At 42.2% G+C, this 15743-nt stretch overlaps 1 protein-coding gene across 3 annotated transcripts in view; it reads right to left on the bottom strand.

The window, feature by feature from the left end:
- RUBCNL (rubicon like autophagy enhancer) overlaps nucleotides 1–15743 on the bottom strand; it is a 103867-nt gene that overhangs the window by 47916 nt on the left and 40208 nt on the right. For all 3 annotated transcript variants that reach the window (XM_040341257.1, XM_040341256.1, XM_040341255.1), the window contains exons 3-4: nucleotides 5411–5513; nucleotides 3337–3993 (exon numbers count right to left, since the gene is read on the bottom strand). In XM_040341257.1, the coding sequence (XP_040197191.1) occupies nucleotides 3337–3993; nucleotides 5411–5513 (760 nt within the window). The remainder of the gene's footprint in view (nucleotides 1–3336; nucleotides 3994–5410; nucleotides 5514–15743) is intronic.

Here is a 15743-nt window from a genome sequence, read left to right as displayed (position 1 = left end):
AAAACAAAAAAATGGCATTCATTTCCAGGTTAGTAATGGCCAATCTGGGGAAACCAAGGTGTACAATTCGCAGCCATGGAAAAGGGTCAAAAAAAGTTATGAAAATACCAGCAGGGAGCCAAGCACAGAAAATAAACCAAGGAGCCAAATTATAAAAAAGTCACACTGGACCGCTGCTACCGCACTCAAATGACCAAATGAGAAACGGACAAAAACAGAATTGGGAAGCACGATCCAAGAGGTAGCAAGAATCAATTGGATTGTAATCGTATACCGCTTAAGCTCCAGCACCTGCCGTGATACTCATCACATCCCCTTCTCTGAACCATTAGGCCTTAATAATGTCTGCCTGCAGTCGGAGCGTGTGACGTGGCCAGGGAGGAGTCCTGTGGTGTCCAGACACCTTTGAGCTCAACCTCATACCCGCTGCCCCTCAAGCATCCATCTCTGGTCTCACCTGCCGCTGCTGGTTATACAGTGATTGTGCTTCCTGGATCTGGATCCAGCCTTTCCCCTTCCTGATGTAGCCTAGCTTTGGTTATGGTCACCACTACCAGCTGTTGGAAAGCGTTTTCAGGCTTCCCATTATTGGTGTGCAGCTCCCCCCTGTCCACAGCCACTCGGAAGCAGGGCAGCCATTTCTCCACCACCATTGCTGGCACCAGTGAGTTTGGCCATTCTGAAGTTTCCCATTTGTACTGTGTATTGGTTACATGTTATCAGCAATTAACAGTTTTAAATTTCACATGAATTCCACCTCCAATTAATTCCTTGCCACCTCTTGGATCTGTGCTTCCCAATTCTGTTTTTGTCAGTTTCTCATTTGGTCATTTGAGTGCAGTAGCAGCGGCCCAGTGTGACTTTTATAATTACTTTGGCTCCTTGGTTTATTTTCTGCGCTTGGCTCCCTACTGAAATTTTCTTAAACTGGTTGTAAACCCTACACATATACCCACTGAAGTGACTATCCTAAGGCCATGCACAGATTAAACAAATCTAGCGGTACCCGTTTATCCGCAGTCCTCATCTCTAAAGCAGTTCAATATAAACAGATTAAAGACCATTTTCTCTGAGATCTGATGTCACACACACACACACACACACACACACACACACACACACACCTTGTGTGTGCTTGGAGGGGCATCTCCCAGGATTATGTGGTATTGACATAACCAGTTAGAAGTGATTTAGACAGATGGAAGACAAAAGCAGACAAAAATCACTAATTGGTTTGAACTGAGGCAAGTGCATACTACAGAGGGATATGCTTTGTTCATTTTAGGGGTTTACCAACACTTTAAGATCTTGCTTCCTGCTTGGCTGGTCAATTGTCAGTGGAGTCTGATCGAATTGCCCAGCTATGCAACAGGTATTTAACGTACACAATTATTTCAAACATCAGGGGGAGATTTCTCATCCCAGCAGTCAATCTAGATCAAATTATGAAACATGAATAGAGGGAGTTGTTCCTTCATTTATTGTTATTTTAAAAACTTACACCACAACATCACCAAAGAATAGCATCCGCTTTTCAAAAGCAAGCTGTAAACAGTCTTAAAACTAATGCGGTCCTACTGGTTCTTCTGGAATGTAAGAAACTTGTAGAACAGCTATAGCACAAAGATTATTCTAGCTTGGCAAGTAGCTGATTTTGAATAGGGATGTTTCCTATATTTGCAATCCTCCAGTTATTATAAATCTGTCCCTCTCTAAACATTGCTTATTAGGACCTCACTGCAGGCCTTGCAATTTTGAACATGACAAGTAACATGTGTCGCTGAATGCTGCGGTAATGTGTATGTGCCCACAATGCAAAAAAGGTGTATGGGCCTTATAGAAGAGGAAGAAGAAGTCCTACTAGGTTACCTACTGTTATTTGATTATAGTGTGCCATTTTTTATACAGAAGCATACCCCTTTGTTTGCTAAAGCTGCTCTGCTGGCGAAATCCTGCATGCTCCGACAGTACTGTGTCACCCCCAACACCCATTTTTGTTGAATTTTTCTTAGCAGATGTAAAGAAGTGCCCTAAATGATAGGAGTTTGTGTTTAAATTTTTTTGTCAATGGAATAGATGGGGAGGGAAATCCCCCAGCGAAAATGATCAAACCCGAGTTATCCCAGTTTGTTCAGGGACATTTCCTTATCTGCAGTAGAGAAGCATCCTCTTAATCCCGGTTCCAATGACATAAAACAGAAAAGAGAAATCTCAGCAGCAATAATAAACTTGACAAAAGTTTAAAAAAGTCCAACTCTGGGTATGGGGGAACACACACACACACCTTGCAGCGGGACCCCCACAATGAAAAAGGTTAAATGTTTGTTTTTCCCCCCAATAGTGTAAAATACGTATCCTGCCCTCATCCCAGCAAGGTCAACCCCAGCACTTAAAAAAAAAAAAAAAAAAAAGGCTCACGTGGCCTCCTCTCAAGCAGCAGTCGTACAACTACCTCCTCCATGCACAATGCAGGGTTAATAGCCCTTAGCCCTGCATTATAAGCATGGATGCCGAAGGAGCACCTACAGTGCCACAGGGAGCGGAACACCATGCCCTGGAGCAGGGTTAAGGTAGGCGATGAAGGTCTTTTCATTTGCCCGAGACTTAACAAGCATTTACCGTGATAAAGGTTTTTTTTTTTTTAAAAACATACACGTCACACTTACCTGCTGTGTGCAATGGTTTTTCACAAAGCAGCATTGATCCTCCACTTCTTGGATTCCCCCGCTGGCGCTCCTGGCCACTCCCACCTGCAGAGTGCCCCCACAACAAGCAGCTTGCTGTGGGGCACCCAAGCAGGCAAACTCCAGAGCAGCTGCTTTGCCCCTGCCAATGGCTTCTGCCTCGGCCAATAAGGAGTGCAAGTCCCTGGAGAGCCAATGTTTTCGTGCACATTGCTGGTTCAATGGGAGATACGGTAAGGATTAGTGGAGTGGGGGGGGGGGGGGGCTGCACACAAGGCTTTTTACATTCATGCATAAAACCTTGCAGCTAGGGGGCAACTGCAATGATTTTGGGCTTTAACCTTTCCCCACCCTATCCAGAGGAAAAACACACACACACACACACACACACACACACACTGCCTGTTAGGGGAGACATCCTTTGCACTTAACTTATCCACACACCAAACTAAGCCAGGGGAAGAAACAGGAAGTGACCTCAAAAAGGAAACACTAGCATAATAGATTTTTTAAATGCAAAAAAACAAACACAGGAAAGCATTACAAAAAGCAAGCAAGTGGAAGCAATGCCATCAAGGTTTCACTACATTGTATGCAACACAGAAATTCTATAACCAAAACACCAAGATTGTGTGCAAAAAGCACAAGTTACCTTTAGGAATGCTGGAATAGGACTTTGACCTACGGTGGAAAGTTTTGCTCTCTTCTACAGCACAGGTATCAGTGTCCACTGTGGCTGTAAGTAAGGGTATACAGTCTTTTTCTGATGGAGGATCATGTGAATTATGATTCAAATTTAAAGTCAGACTGGAAAGATTAGGTGAAGAGAAGCGCCTGTCTTTTTGGGCGTTCAAAGTGAAATTCGGTTGTGAGGCACTGGATCCAGTTAAAAGTACTTCTGCACATTGGTCACATTTCAGGAAAGGTGAAAGTTCTATTTTAGTATCACTAGTCTTTGAGCTCGTAATGGGATCATTATGTGAGGAAGTGGTTGACTCCACTGCAAAAGTTACAGGAGAGTCTGACTTGGAGTTATCCCATGATGCTTTGTGTCTAGTTAATCGAATGTCATGTTGCGAAGAGGAACTTAACGGGGCACATTCGGAATCACTGTCTGAATCATCATTGCTGCTTTCCCCCCAGTTCTCCGCATCACTGTCCTGGATATTGGTATTCACAGTTAATGTGGATTTTGCAGTGCTTGGAATTTTTAAAACAGAAGCTAGAATTTCCTTTATGGCCGTAGTACTGTCAACATATGATCCATTGCTCCCTCCTAGTCCAATGACAGCTGGCCGGGGTAATTCATCTAAACAAAAAAGATAAATAAAAATGCAATAGAGACCAGACTAATTAAACTCATTAATAAAAAAATAAAAAAATAAAGGACAGGAGATTTAAGTCGATTGTCCCTTTTCTCGTAGGCATGTAGATACAGTTGTACATTCATGAACAGGTAGGCCATGGCAAACTCAACATTTATCTGAATACAGGTGAACTGATGGAGGTCCACCTAAAATACTGTTATGGAAATGTATGGAGTCTACGGGGTTGAATGACAATCTACTGGATTTCATCAATAAAACCTAAAACCGAGGTACCAGCATTACTCTCCACTAGGGATGGGCCAAATCCCCCTCCTGTCCGGTTCGCAGCAGAACTCACGAACAGGGGAAATGTGTCCATGTGACAATTTATCCAATTGTCCATAAAAGAGATCTATGAGGCTCTGGGTACTTTCCTGAGGGACATGCATCAATTAATTATTTTTTTTAATCTAGTTTTTTTCAGGCGCAGCGATTTTGACGATGCCTAAACTGCAAAAAAAAAAAAAAATGAACGCCTCCCGCTGTATGCCCGCTCTGCACTTTGACATTTCTTACATAGGCAAGGAATGGACCCACCTGGTTACATTACCCAGAGGCACCGCCCTCTTCTGACATCATGGGATTGGTCAAACACTGTCTTGTGTGGTTATTACTTCTATACACTTTTTTTTTGCATGGATACAATGTACCCGATAACCATCCACATGGGGGGGGGGGGCGGAATTCGGGATACAACACCCACATTCCAGGGTTGTCAGGAAGAGACCCCAAGGTGCTTTTGGGCGGGGGGGGGGCAGAGCCCTCCTGGCCCCAAAGCACATGCCTCCCATGTTGAGAGCATGTGGCCTGGTACGGTTGAGGATGGGGGGGGGGAGCGTGCTCACTCAAGTGTGACCCCCCCCCCACTTTGCTGACCTAGCTCTTATTTGGAGTGGGGTTCCTACTCCATTTCTTCTTTTATTTATTTACTGGCGAGTGGCCAAACAGGCAAATGTATGGCCCGAACTCATGCTCAAATCGAACTGTTCGCCCATCCTTACTCTCCACATCTTGGAGGTTTAGTTTGCATCTACAAGAGCGACTCATTACTGCTTTACTCTTCAAAACCTGAACTAAATGGAAAATTTAAGACCGAGATAGACGGAAACCACCTTGTAACAATCAGAGTTACAGAAAAGGTTCAGTCACTACAATCTAAGATTGTATCTCGTATCTATTGGATGGTGACTTAATTGTCCTGTATCTGCCAAGAATAATTCTTACTAATCCTGTAAAATTGCCACCCCTTTGGATGATAGGGCATTAGTCAAGTATCTAAATACAATATCACTTCTGAAATAAATGCATTAGGTTTATGCAGGGAAGATCCAGAAATCATATAATGCAAAGTTCTAATACCTGTAGGAAACCGAATGGTGGGAATCCTAGGCAGCTTTGTCAGAGGAGGATCTGGAACATCCTTTGTTTTCAGGCCAGTGTAAAGACTGACATCACTACTTGCCTAAAGAGAAGTGGGGGGAAAAAAATCCATAAAATAATCTTTACATTACACTGGAACATGTGCAATCTACAACTAGGTCACCATGGTAATTGTAACTAAGCAAAAAAAAAAAATTACACAAAATGAGTTACATTACATACATGCCTTTAACCTCTATTATATTGTTGACGATAAGACAGACCCACTGCCTGTTCCCAAAGTGCCAACCACCACACATATTAACAAAGTGCCCATAGTATGTATGGGCTTAAAAAGGGGAACCAATCGAATCGTAAAGCATTTTTGCTGAAATTTCTATTCTAATGGATTAAAGGGTCACTATAAAGGAAAAAAAATGTTTTGCTGAAATGACTGTTTACAGGGTATAGAGACATAAAAGTTAACCGGTTCCTTTTAAAAATGATTAAAAACAGATTAAATTCAATCATATAATGTGCCTCTAGTTTCACTTTCGGTTTTAAACTGGTTTCATGTTTCTGTGAAGTAAAGAGACCCACAGAACAAAAACAAACAAATCCAGGGCAGAGTTTTGTTTTTTAAATTAATCTGATTGGTTCTGAGGAGTTTTAGACACACAGTAATGACAAGGAAAAAATTGTGGGAGCAACTGCGCTAATACATATAAAAATGAACAAACTAATGCTCATAAAAAAATACACATATGTAAACAAAATCAATGTAGAAAAAGCAGCACCTTCCTGTAAATATTGTACAGTAATAACATAAAATGGAAAAAACAAGATGCGCTATATAAAAAGAAAAAAAAACTTTTTTCTAAAAATCATGACATAGATCAATGTCCATATATGATCTAAAAACGAAAAGAAAGTCCAGATCCCCAGTGAAGTGAAGGAAACAGAAAAATTAGTCCATAAGTGTTGATCTAAAGCTGTAGTGACGATCCAATGAAAAACCTCCACCATAAATCAAGATGTCTGCTTACCAGATGACCAGCGGTCTCTTAATTAAAAGAAGACCAAAGAAGGCGTGTAGATAAACACTATGGCAGTTGAATTGTAGAAAGACTGTATAACAAGTACACCTCCGTCTCAAGCCAATCGATGGAAAATTGGGGTCCCGGTAATCATGAAAGACACATAAGGGCCACAATAGTGTAATAACGTAGGTAACATTTATTAAAAGGAAGAAAAAAACGCACTTACATACAAACGATAAAAATAGGCATGTCAAATTTGGAGCTCCGGCCGGAAGCCAACCAAAAAGACCCGTCCAGGTAGGTAGGGAAAGGTGCAGTCAACGGGGGGTGATCCGATACGACACTCGTTCCGCCCGACCGGTTTCGCGAAAACTCGCTTCCTCATGGGGCACGGGTAACATACCGAATCACCCCCCTTAAATAACACAAAAATTAAAGTGGCCACTGGGCGTCATCGTACTCGCGTGAACGCGCATGCGCGCGCACCGGAAGCAATACAGGTCAGACCAAGTCTGACTCCAGTATGTCCTAGGCGCCAGTGCGCATGCGCCCGCGCTCAGCGGAGCCCAGGGTCGCAAAAACACGGGGAAATGACCGATCCGGATAAACAGGCATTGGATCTAAAGATCTTCAGCCGGATACCACGAAAACGGGGCCCGTGACTAGAGTATACCCGGCCCCAAGACCGCACCGTGACGATCGAGGTGACCTCCGCATCACATGACCGAGACGCCGATTTTCGGCGTCTCGGTCATGTGATGCGGAGGTCACCTCGATCGTCACGGTGCGGTCTTGGGGCCGGGTATACTCTAGTCACGGGCCCCGTTTTCGTGGTATCCGGCTGAAGATCTTTAGATCCAATGCCTGTTTATCCGGATCGGTCATTTCCCCGTGTTTTTGCGACCCTGGGCTCCGCTGAGCGCGGGCGCATGCGCACTGGCGCCTAGGACATACTGGAGTCAGACTTGGTCTGACCTGTATTGCTTCCGGTGCGCGCGCATGCGCGTTCACGCGAGTACGATGACGCCCAGTGGCCACTTTAATTTTTGTGTTATTTAAGGGGGGTGATTCGGTATGTTACCCGTGCCCCATGAGGAAGCGAGTTTTCGCGAAACCGGTCGGGCGGAACGAGTGTCGTATCGGATCACCCCCCGTTGACTGCACCTTTCCCTACCTACCTGGACGGGTCTTTTTGGTTGGCTTCCGGCCGGAGCTCCAAATTTGACATGCCTATTTTTATCGTTTGTATGTAAGTGCGTTTTTTTCTTCCTTTTAATAAATGTTACCTACGTTATTACACTATTGTGGCCCTTATGTGTCTTTCATGATTACCGGGACCCCAATTTTCCATCGATTGGCTTGAGACGGAGGTGTACTTGTTATACAGTCTTTCTACAATTCAACTGCCATAGTGTTTGTCTACACGCCTTCTTTGGTCTTCTTTTAATTAAGAGACCGCTGGTCATCTGGTAAGCAGACATCTTGATTTATGGTGGAGGTTTTTCATTGGATCGTCACTACAGCTTTAGATCAACACTTATGGACTAATTTTTCTGTTTCCTTCACTTCACTGGGGATCTGGACTTTCTTTTCGTTTTTAGATCATATATGGACATTGATCTATGTCATGATTTTTAGAAAAAAGTTTTTTTTTCTTTTTATATAGCGCATCTTGTTTTTTCCACACAGTAATGACAGCTTAGACCACCGTGAAAAGCTCCCAGTACTGTGGTTATAAGGAGCCAGACATCCAGGAAGTGTGGAGATCACAGCAGAATTACAGCTACTTCAAACTTCAAAGCAAAAACTAACAATAAGGACATGAAACCAGGACTGCAGTAAGGTAAAGGAAGCCATTTAGCTTAAAAAATGTTTTCCTTTAGTGATCCTTTAATGCAACGCTTGGATAAAATAAAGATTTGATGAAGTCCGACACATAAAATCCTCAAAAAAGGAGGGGAGGGGCTTCTGTGCCCCATGATGTACACAAAGAAAAAAGGATTTTACAGGCAAGTATGAAAAAAAAAAAAAATCCTATTTTCTTTTACAAATTGTTTTATTAAATATCCAGTGCAACTCCACAGCTCAACATTGAGCAGAATTCATCATGAATGATCATAACAGAGAATACATATATCCATACATCCATCCATGTGTAAAAAAAAGTGGCTGCGCTGCAATACAAAATTAAATAAACAAAAAAATTATAAAAACGTGAAAAAATTGGTATTGAAACCAAAAAAGGACACACCCTATGTGTGTGTTAAAGATCTCATACTCTTCCCTTAAAGAGAAGTAGGTGAAATGAATGGATTAAATCCTAAATCCAATGAGACAGTTCCTTTCGGTGGAATATCTGAATGACACTAACCACTCGTAAGAACCTGTCACTTCTAAGTGCAATTTGTACTACAATATGCAAATGAATGACAGTGTATACTAAAAATTTAAATAGAATGAAAATATAGTCCAAAATAAAGTCCAATATATCCAGTGCTCATAAGTTCCTTTCCAAACGTGAAATGCCGTGGTGATAAACAAAACACCCAAAGAAAATGTGGTAATCCCCAATGGATAGAAAAGCCGCCACTACAGGAATCACTGCCGCTTACCAGATTTCTTGATCTCATGAACGAGATCAAAACCACTTATGGCATATAACCTGTAGTCATGCATAGGGTTGCTTTGGGCACCCATTTCAAATGGGTGCCCAAAGCAACCCTATGTATGACTACAGAATTGTTCTATGTTCTTACGTGGCGTCTTGGAATATCTTTACGTTCACTTGGTCTTCGTACCCTCCTGGATACATAATATATTCCCCACCAAACCATATACATTGCATAGTGAAGACTATATAGCTGTTTTTTGCTACTTCATTCATCCTGGTTCCCGCACTCGCCCGGGAGATTGCCTATTTTGGCCTTGAGACACCCTGCCTTTGGTGCTGGCCTTGTGGAGGAACTGTAGAGAAATATGTTGCGCTGATAAAGTGAAAAAATAAATATTGAAGTTCAATGTGAATAAGTCCAAACAATAAAAAAGGTCCACCCAAGTCCTCAAAATTCTAGAGACAGAGACAGAGACCGCAAAGCAGTTTAAAAAAAAAAAGTGAGACGTGCAAATGGGCATTGTTGACCCTCTTTTCCACTTACAGTAGCTGCTGCATTATCACCCTAGGCTTATACTCGAGTCAATACGTTTTTTTGTGGTAAAATTAGGTCCTCTGCTTATATTCGGGTCGGCTTATAATCGAGTATATACGGTAATAAAATTAGTTGGATGATCATAATGCAGAATCAGTGGGAACTCTGAGCTTGTCTCTTGCCACCAGATGCAGCGTGTCCCATGCAACATTGCAGTCCCGCTATAAGTCGCCATCAGCAGCAGATGTGTCATCCCTCCAAGTCCTTAGCCTTCTCTGCTCATTTCCAGTAAATGAATGAGCAGAGAAATTCAAATTCATTCATTTCAAATATAAATTTTTTCACTTTATCAGCGCAACATATTTCTCTATTGTTCTGTATTTTGTGTGTATATCACAATTTTGTTGCAGCTCACTTTTGTGTTTGTTAGATTTATTTAGGTTTTTAGCGCAGTATTTTTCTCTGTTCACATTGTGGAGGAACTGGTTTGGGAAGAGCAGAGACCGTGGCTGGGTTAAATGCCATAAGCTGTTTAGATCTCGTTCATGAGATCAAGAAATCTGGTAAGCGGCAGCGATTCCTGTAGTGGCGGCTTTTCTATCCATTGGGGTTTACCACATTTTCTTTGGGTGTTTCGTTTATCACCACGGCATTTCACGTTTGGAAAGGAACTTACGAGCACTGGATATATTGGACTTTATTTTTTTTCTATTTGAATTTTTGGTATACACTGTCATTCATTTGCATATTGTAGTACAAATTGCACTTAGAAGTGACAGGTTCTTGCGAGTGGTTAGTGTCATTCAGATATTCCACCGACCGGAACAGTTTTATTGGATTTAGGATTTAATCCATTAAATTTCACCTACTTTTCTCTTTAAGGGAGGAGTAGGGGATCTTTAACACACACATAAAGTGTGTCTTTTTTGGTTTCAATACCAATTTTTTCACGTTATCATTTTTTGTTTAATTTTGTATTGCAGCGCATTCCACTTTTTTACACATATATTCTTCCAAGATCTATCTTACTTGGTTGGTTGCAGCAGCAGATTGTGTTAACACACAATAACCCTTTGTTTTACACTTTGAAGGCAGCGCAGTATTACACACACTACATTATACATACATGCATACATACCTACCAAAAAATTAGGCATATAAAAAAGGTGGACAAAAATACTCAGGACACAGGAATGCCCACAGGGCCTTGTCTGCTAACTGGCAAGTGTTCAAAAGATCCATCTCAACGGGAGCCTAACTGAACACAGCCGACTATTCCAGGGCCGTTAACCTGATAGATTATGAACCAAGAAATAAATAGCACCAACAAAAAGAAGTCAATGAGAAACAGAATCTGAGATTATCAGAAAAGGGAAAGGGTGGAGAGGAAGGAAAGAAGAGGAAAAAAGTAGGGGGGCAAAAGCACATCAGATCAGAAGGGCGACGTCAAATCTAGTGGGTTTAGTGTAATCAACCCAGGGTTGCCAGACCTTCAGGAATTTATCATGGGTGTCAGAGGATGGCAGTCAACTTCTCATTCACCAAGTAGGCCATGTAGTTTTAGCAGTCTCAAAGCTTAGAGCTGGCGTCATGCATGCCCTTGCCATCGTTAGTTTGGTTGCAATAAAGAGAGGTGCAGAGCCAGCTAGCGCGACAGTTCTGTGATCGGGTTACAAAGAAGAGCTTCATATGGGTCCTTTTTTAGGTCAGTATGGAGTATATTTCGATGGAGAGCATAGACTGATCCATAATCTGCGTACCCTCGGGCAGGTCCACAAAAATGCGTATCATTGTGCCTTCTTGGAAGCATCCCCGAAAACACTGGGGAGAGTAGGCTGGGATGCATCGGGCCTGTCTAGCCGGCGTATAGTACCTTGTAGGCATTTTTTTTTTTTTAAAAGGGAGCAATTAGATAATCGCTAAAGTCATGACCTGCCAGTCCTCCAGATCAAGCGGTCTTCCCATTTCCCTTTCCCATTGGAGGGAAAGTCTTGATTTATATGAAAGTCTGACACCACTTCAAAAAGAATGGAACAGGTCGTAACATGACCCCGTCATGAAGGATCAAGTATGGTTTCCTGCACAAAAAGGGGCACCAAGTTCAAGTCCTAAGGACACATAGGTTTAACAGGGGGGGGGGGAGCAAATGAGTTGCCCCCTGCATAAAGGTTCAGACCAGCGAACGGGAGGCTAAAGGCCTTTGGAAGAATACTGACAGGGCCGAAATCTGACCTCTGATTGTACTCAAAGCCAAATCTGATTTTCACAGCTGACTAGCATCCTTGAGATTACGCAATCAAGAGAATTCTCTTTTCTACGTTTTCTGGCTTCACACCAAGCGATACAAGTCTTCCAGACCTTATGATAGATCTTCCTAGTGACCACTTTTCTAGCATTCACTAGAATACACCACTGGTCCTGAGATGCCACAGTCCTTTAACACCCTGACTTCAATAGCCATGCCATCAACTTTAGAGACTTATTTTGGGTGGAATATAGTACCCTGAGACAGTAGATCGGGGCGATGTGGAATCATCCATAGCCAGTCTATTGTCAGTCTCACAATCTCCAGGAACCAGGGCCTTCTGGGCCAGGCTGGTGCCACCAGAATGACTGGAATATCCTCTTTCCGAATCCTGTGCAATAAATGTGGCTTTATGGAACTACCAGAGCATCTGCTCCGATTGCCAGAAGATCTCTTCAGGACACAAAATGCTGTAGCTTGTTGTTGAACCTGGATGTCAGTAGGTCGACCTCTGGCCATCCCCAACGTGGGCAAAATATTCTGAAACACATATGGGTGTACGAGACCATTCCCCCCGGCAGATCTGCTGGCGGCTGAGATAATCTGCCTTACAGTTCTCTAGTCCCAGGATATGGACTGCTGATAGAATCGGCATATTTCCCTCTGCCTTATATAGGCCACTGCAGTGGCATTGTTGGACTGAACCCCGATAGGGCAGTCCTGAAGCTCCATCGTCCAGGACCGTAGGCCCAGACGTACCGCCCGTAATTCCAGAACATTGATGTGTAGGAGCTTTTCTGTCCTTAACCAAATGCCCTGAGCCCCTCTAGGGTCACACCCCAACCTGAGAGACTGGCATCTACTCTCAGTCAGTACTCTCTAAATTACCAGGAAAGAAAAAAAAAAAAAAAATATATAGCAGGAACCTCTGATGAGGCTGAAAGATAGATACGTGTAAATGCATGTCTTGTATTGATGGGGGGCTAGAAAGTCTCCCAACTGAAGTGAGGCTACTACAGAGCGGACAGACTCCATCCAAAAAGGACTGGATCAGTAGATACTAGTTTAGGGATCTTAGGTCCAAAATGGGCCTTGTGTCTCAGTTTGGATTTTGAACCGTAAACAGGTTCGAGTAAAACCCTGCACCCCATTCGTATACAGGAACCTCTACAATTACCAATTTGTGCACTAAATGATGTAGTGCCTGAAGCAACAAGTCTTTTTGGAGGATATGAGGGAATACTGGATCTCAGAAACCTGAGGGGGGGGAACCCCCACAACTCCAGCTTGTAACCGCAGGATATAGTTGAGGTGACCACCTTGTCCTGAACTATTGTTCTCCAAATGTCCGCAAAGTGCAACAGACTTCCCCCCCCCCCCCACCCGATAGAGTGGAGGCTTCCCCTTAAAAAGGAGGGCTTGGTGCTGGGTTTAGAAGAGTTTTGGACCCAGGGCCTTTTCTGGCCCTGTGGCTTGCCCCTGGCTCTAGCACCTTGTTGGTAGCACTGCCTTGACGCTGAGATACTTGAGGAAGCAGTCCCTGAGGTTTTTAAACAAGGGATGCCTGGTGCTTTTCTTCACAGGAAGTAGAGAACTTTTGAATATTCTTGTCCAAATCACCACCAAATAAACGTTCACCATGAAAGGGGAAACCTGCCAGTAACTTTTCACAAGGAAGCTCGGCTGACCAGTTCTTAATCTACAAAAGTCTGTGCATAAGTACAGACAAGAGAGCCAAATGAGAAACCTGCTGTATTGAATCCTTTAAGGCATCAACAGCAAAAACAGGAAGGTCAAGGAATATCCGTCTTATTTTCAGCCAGATCATCCTCCCGGTTAGGCCCGTCAAGTAGTCTGACCTGATCCTTTACGGACTGGCAGATACCAATTGCTGCAACAGTTGACCGAATAGCTAAACTGGCCAAAAAAAATACGTTTTTAATAATGACTCATTTTTTGTCAAGCCCTGTGCATTATCTACCGGACAGGTTCTTGTTTAACCACTTAAGCCCCGGACCATTTTACTGGTCAAAGACAAGGCCACTTTTTGTGATTTGGCACTGCGCCGCTTTAACCGACAATTGCGCGGTCGTGCGGCATTGCTCCCAAACAAAATTGACGTCTTTTTCCCACAAATAGAGCTTTTTGGTGGAATTTTTCACCTCTGCGTTTATTTTTGCGCTATAAACAAAAATAGGAGCGACGATTTTGAAAAAAACAAAAAAAACAAACGCAATATTTTTTACTTTTTGCTATAATATCCCCCCCCCCCCCAAAAAAAATAAAAAAAATAAAAAAAAAAGTCCTCAGTTTAGGCGGATATGTATTCTACATATTTTTGGTAAATCGCAATAAGCGTTTATTGGTTTGCGCAAAAGTTATAGCATCTACAAAATAGGGAATAGTTTTAAAGGCATTTATATTCGCGATCGCCTTTCCAGGGATAACAACCAATGCAGCTTCGTTCCAATCTCCTGAATGTAAACACGGTACCTGTCACCACCTATTACTGTCACAAGGGATGTTTACATTCATTGTGACAGCAATAAAAGTTTTTTTTTTTTTTATAAAATATAATATTAAAAAAAAAAAAAAAAAAAAAAAGGTTTAACGCACCCCTGCGCAGCAAAGAAAACGCATACCGAAGTCGCGCCCTTATAAGTAAATGGGGTTCAAATCACACATGTGAGGTATCGCCGCGATCTTCAGAGCGAGAGCAATAATTCTAGCACTAGACCTCCTCTAACTCTAACCTGGTAACCGTAAAAAAATATTAAAGTATCGTCTAAGGAGATTTTTAGGTACCGTAGTTTGTCGCCATTCCACTAGTGCGTGCAATTATAAAGTGTGACATGTTTGGTATCCATTTACTCGGCGCAATATCATCTTTCACATTATACAAAAAAATGAAAAATAAATTTTTTTAATTCATGAAAGCGTTTTTTTTTTCCCAAAAAGTTGCGTTTAAAAAAAACACACCACTGCACAAATACCGTGTGACATAAAATATTGCAACAATCGCCCTTTTATGCTCTAGATTCTGATAGAAGTTATATTATTATTAACATATACATATGTTTGGGGGTTCCAAGTAAGTTTCTAGCAAAAAAAATACAGATTTTAACTTGTAAAACACCATATGTCATAAATAGGCTTAGTCATGAAAGGGTTAAAAACAAAAAATGTCACTATATAAACATCCAGGCAAGAAATTCACTATGTGGGATACACAGATCGGTAAGGAGCATTTGCAATGTTGTATACAATTGAGAAATAGAAACATTACTGAAGTGTGTGTGTGTGTGTGTGTGTGTGTGTGTGTGTGTGTGTGTGTGTCTCACATAGACCCCTGGGTTTCCAATCACATCCTCTCTAAGGCTTGATTCACACTAATGAGTTTTTTGGTGCATTTTGCAGAAAAGCAGGGAATTTTTTTTAACATGGGTTCCTATGGAACATGTTCACATCAATGCTTTTTTGTGCCTCTGCGTTTTTGGAAAGGGTCGGGGACTTTTTTTCCCCACAAAAAGCAGAGTTTTGCATGTATTAGAATTCAATGGACTGGCATCCAAAACCTAAGTACTGCGCTTTTACCGAGATTTGCAGTTTTTTTTTTTAACCTGTTTATAGCTGGTTGTTAAAGGAAATGTAAAAAAATAAAAAACGCAAAACGCGGTAAAAACGCACGTCAAAAAAGCAGCAAGCACCGCAAAAACGCTCAAAAGCAACATGCATAGGTGTGAATCGAGCCTCAATCAGCACAGATCATACAGACAAAGTGATGAGGCTGCTAGCACAGACATAACAAAATGGGCTGCAAAGTTCCGTGTGGCCGTGTATGGCTAAATATTACAGCAAACTATAGTCAATGTTGCCAATAGGAAAAGGTTGCTACATCCATA

The sequence above is a fragment of the Rana temporaria genome, chromosome 2 (assembly GCF_905171775.1).
Source record: "Rana temporaria chromosome 2, aRanTem1.1, whole genome shotgun sequence".
Lineage (NCBI taxonomy): Eukaryota > Metazoa > Chordata > Amphibia > Anura > Ranidae > Rana > Rana temporaria.
This window is presented reverse-complemented; position numbering and strand designations above follow the sequence as displayed.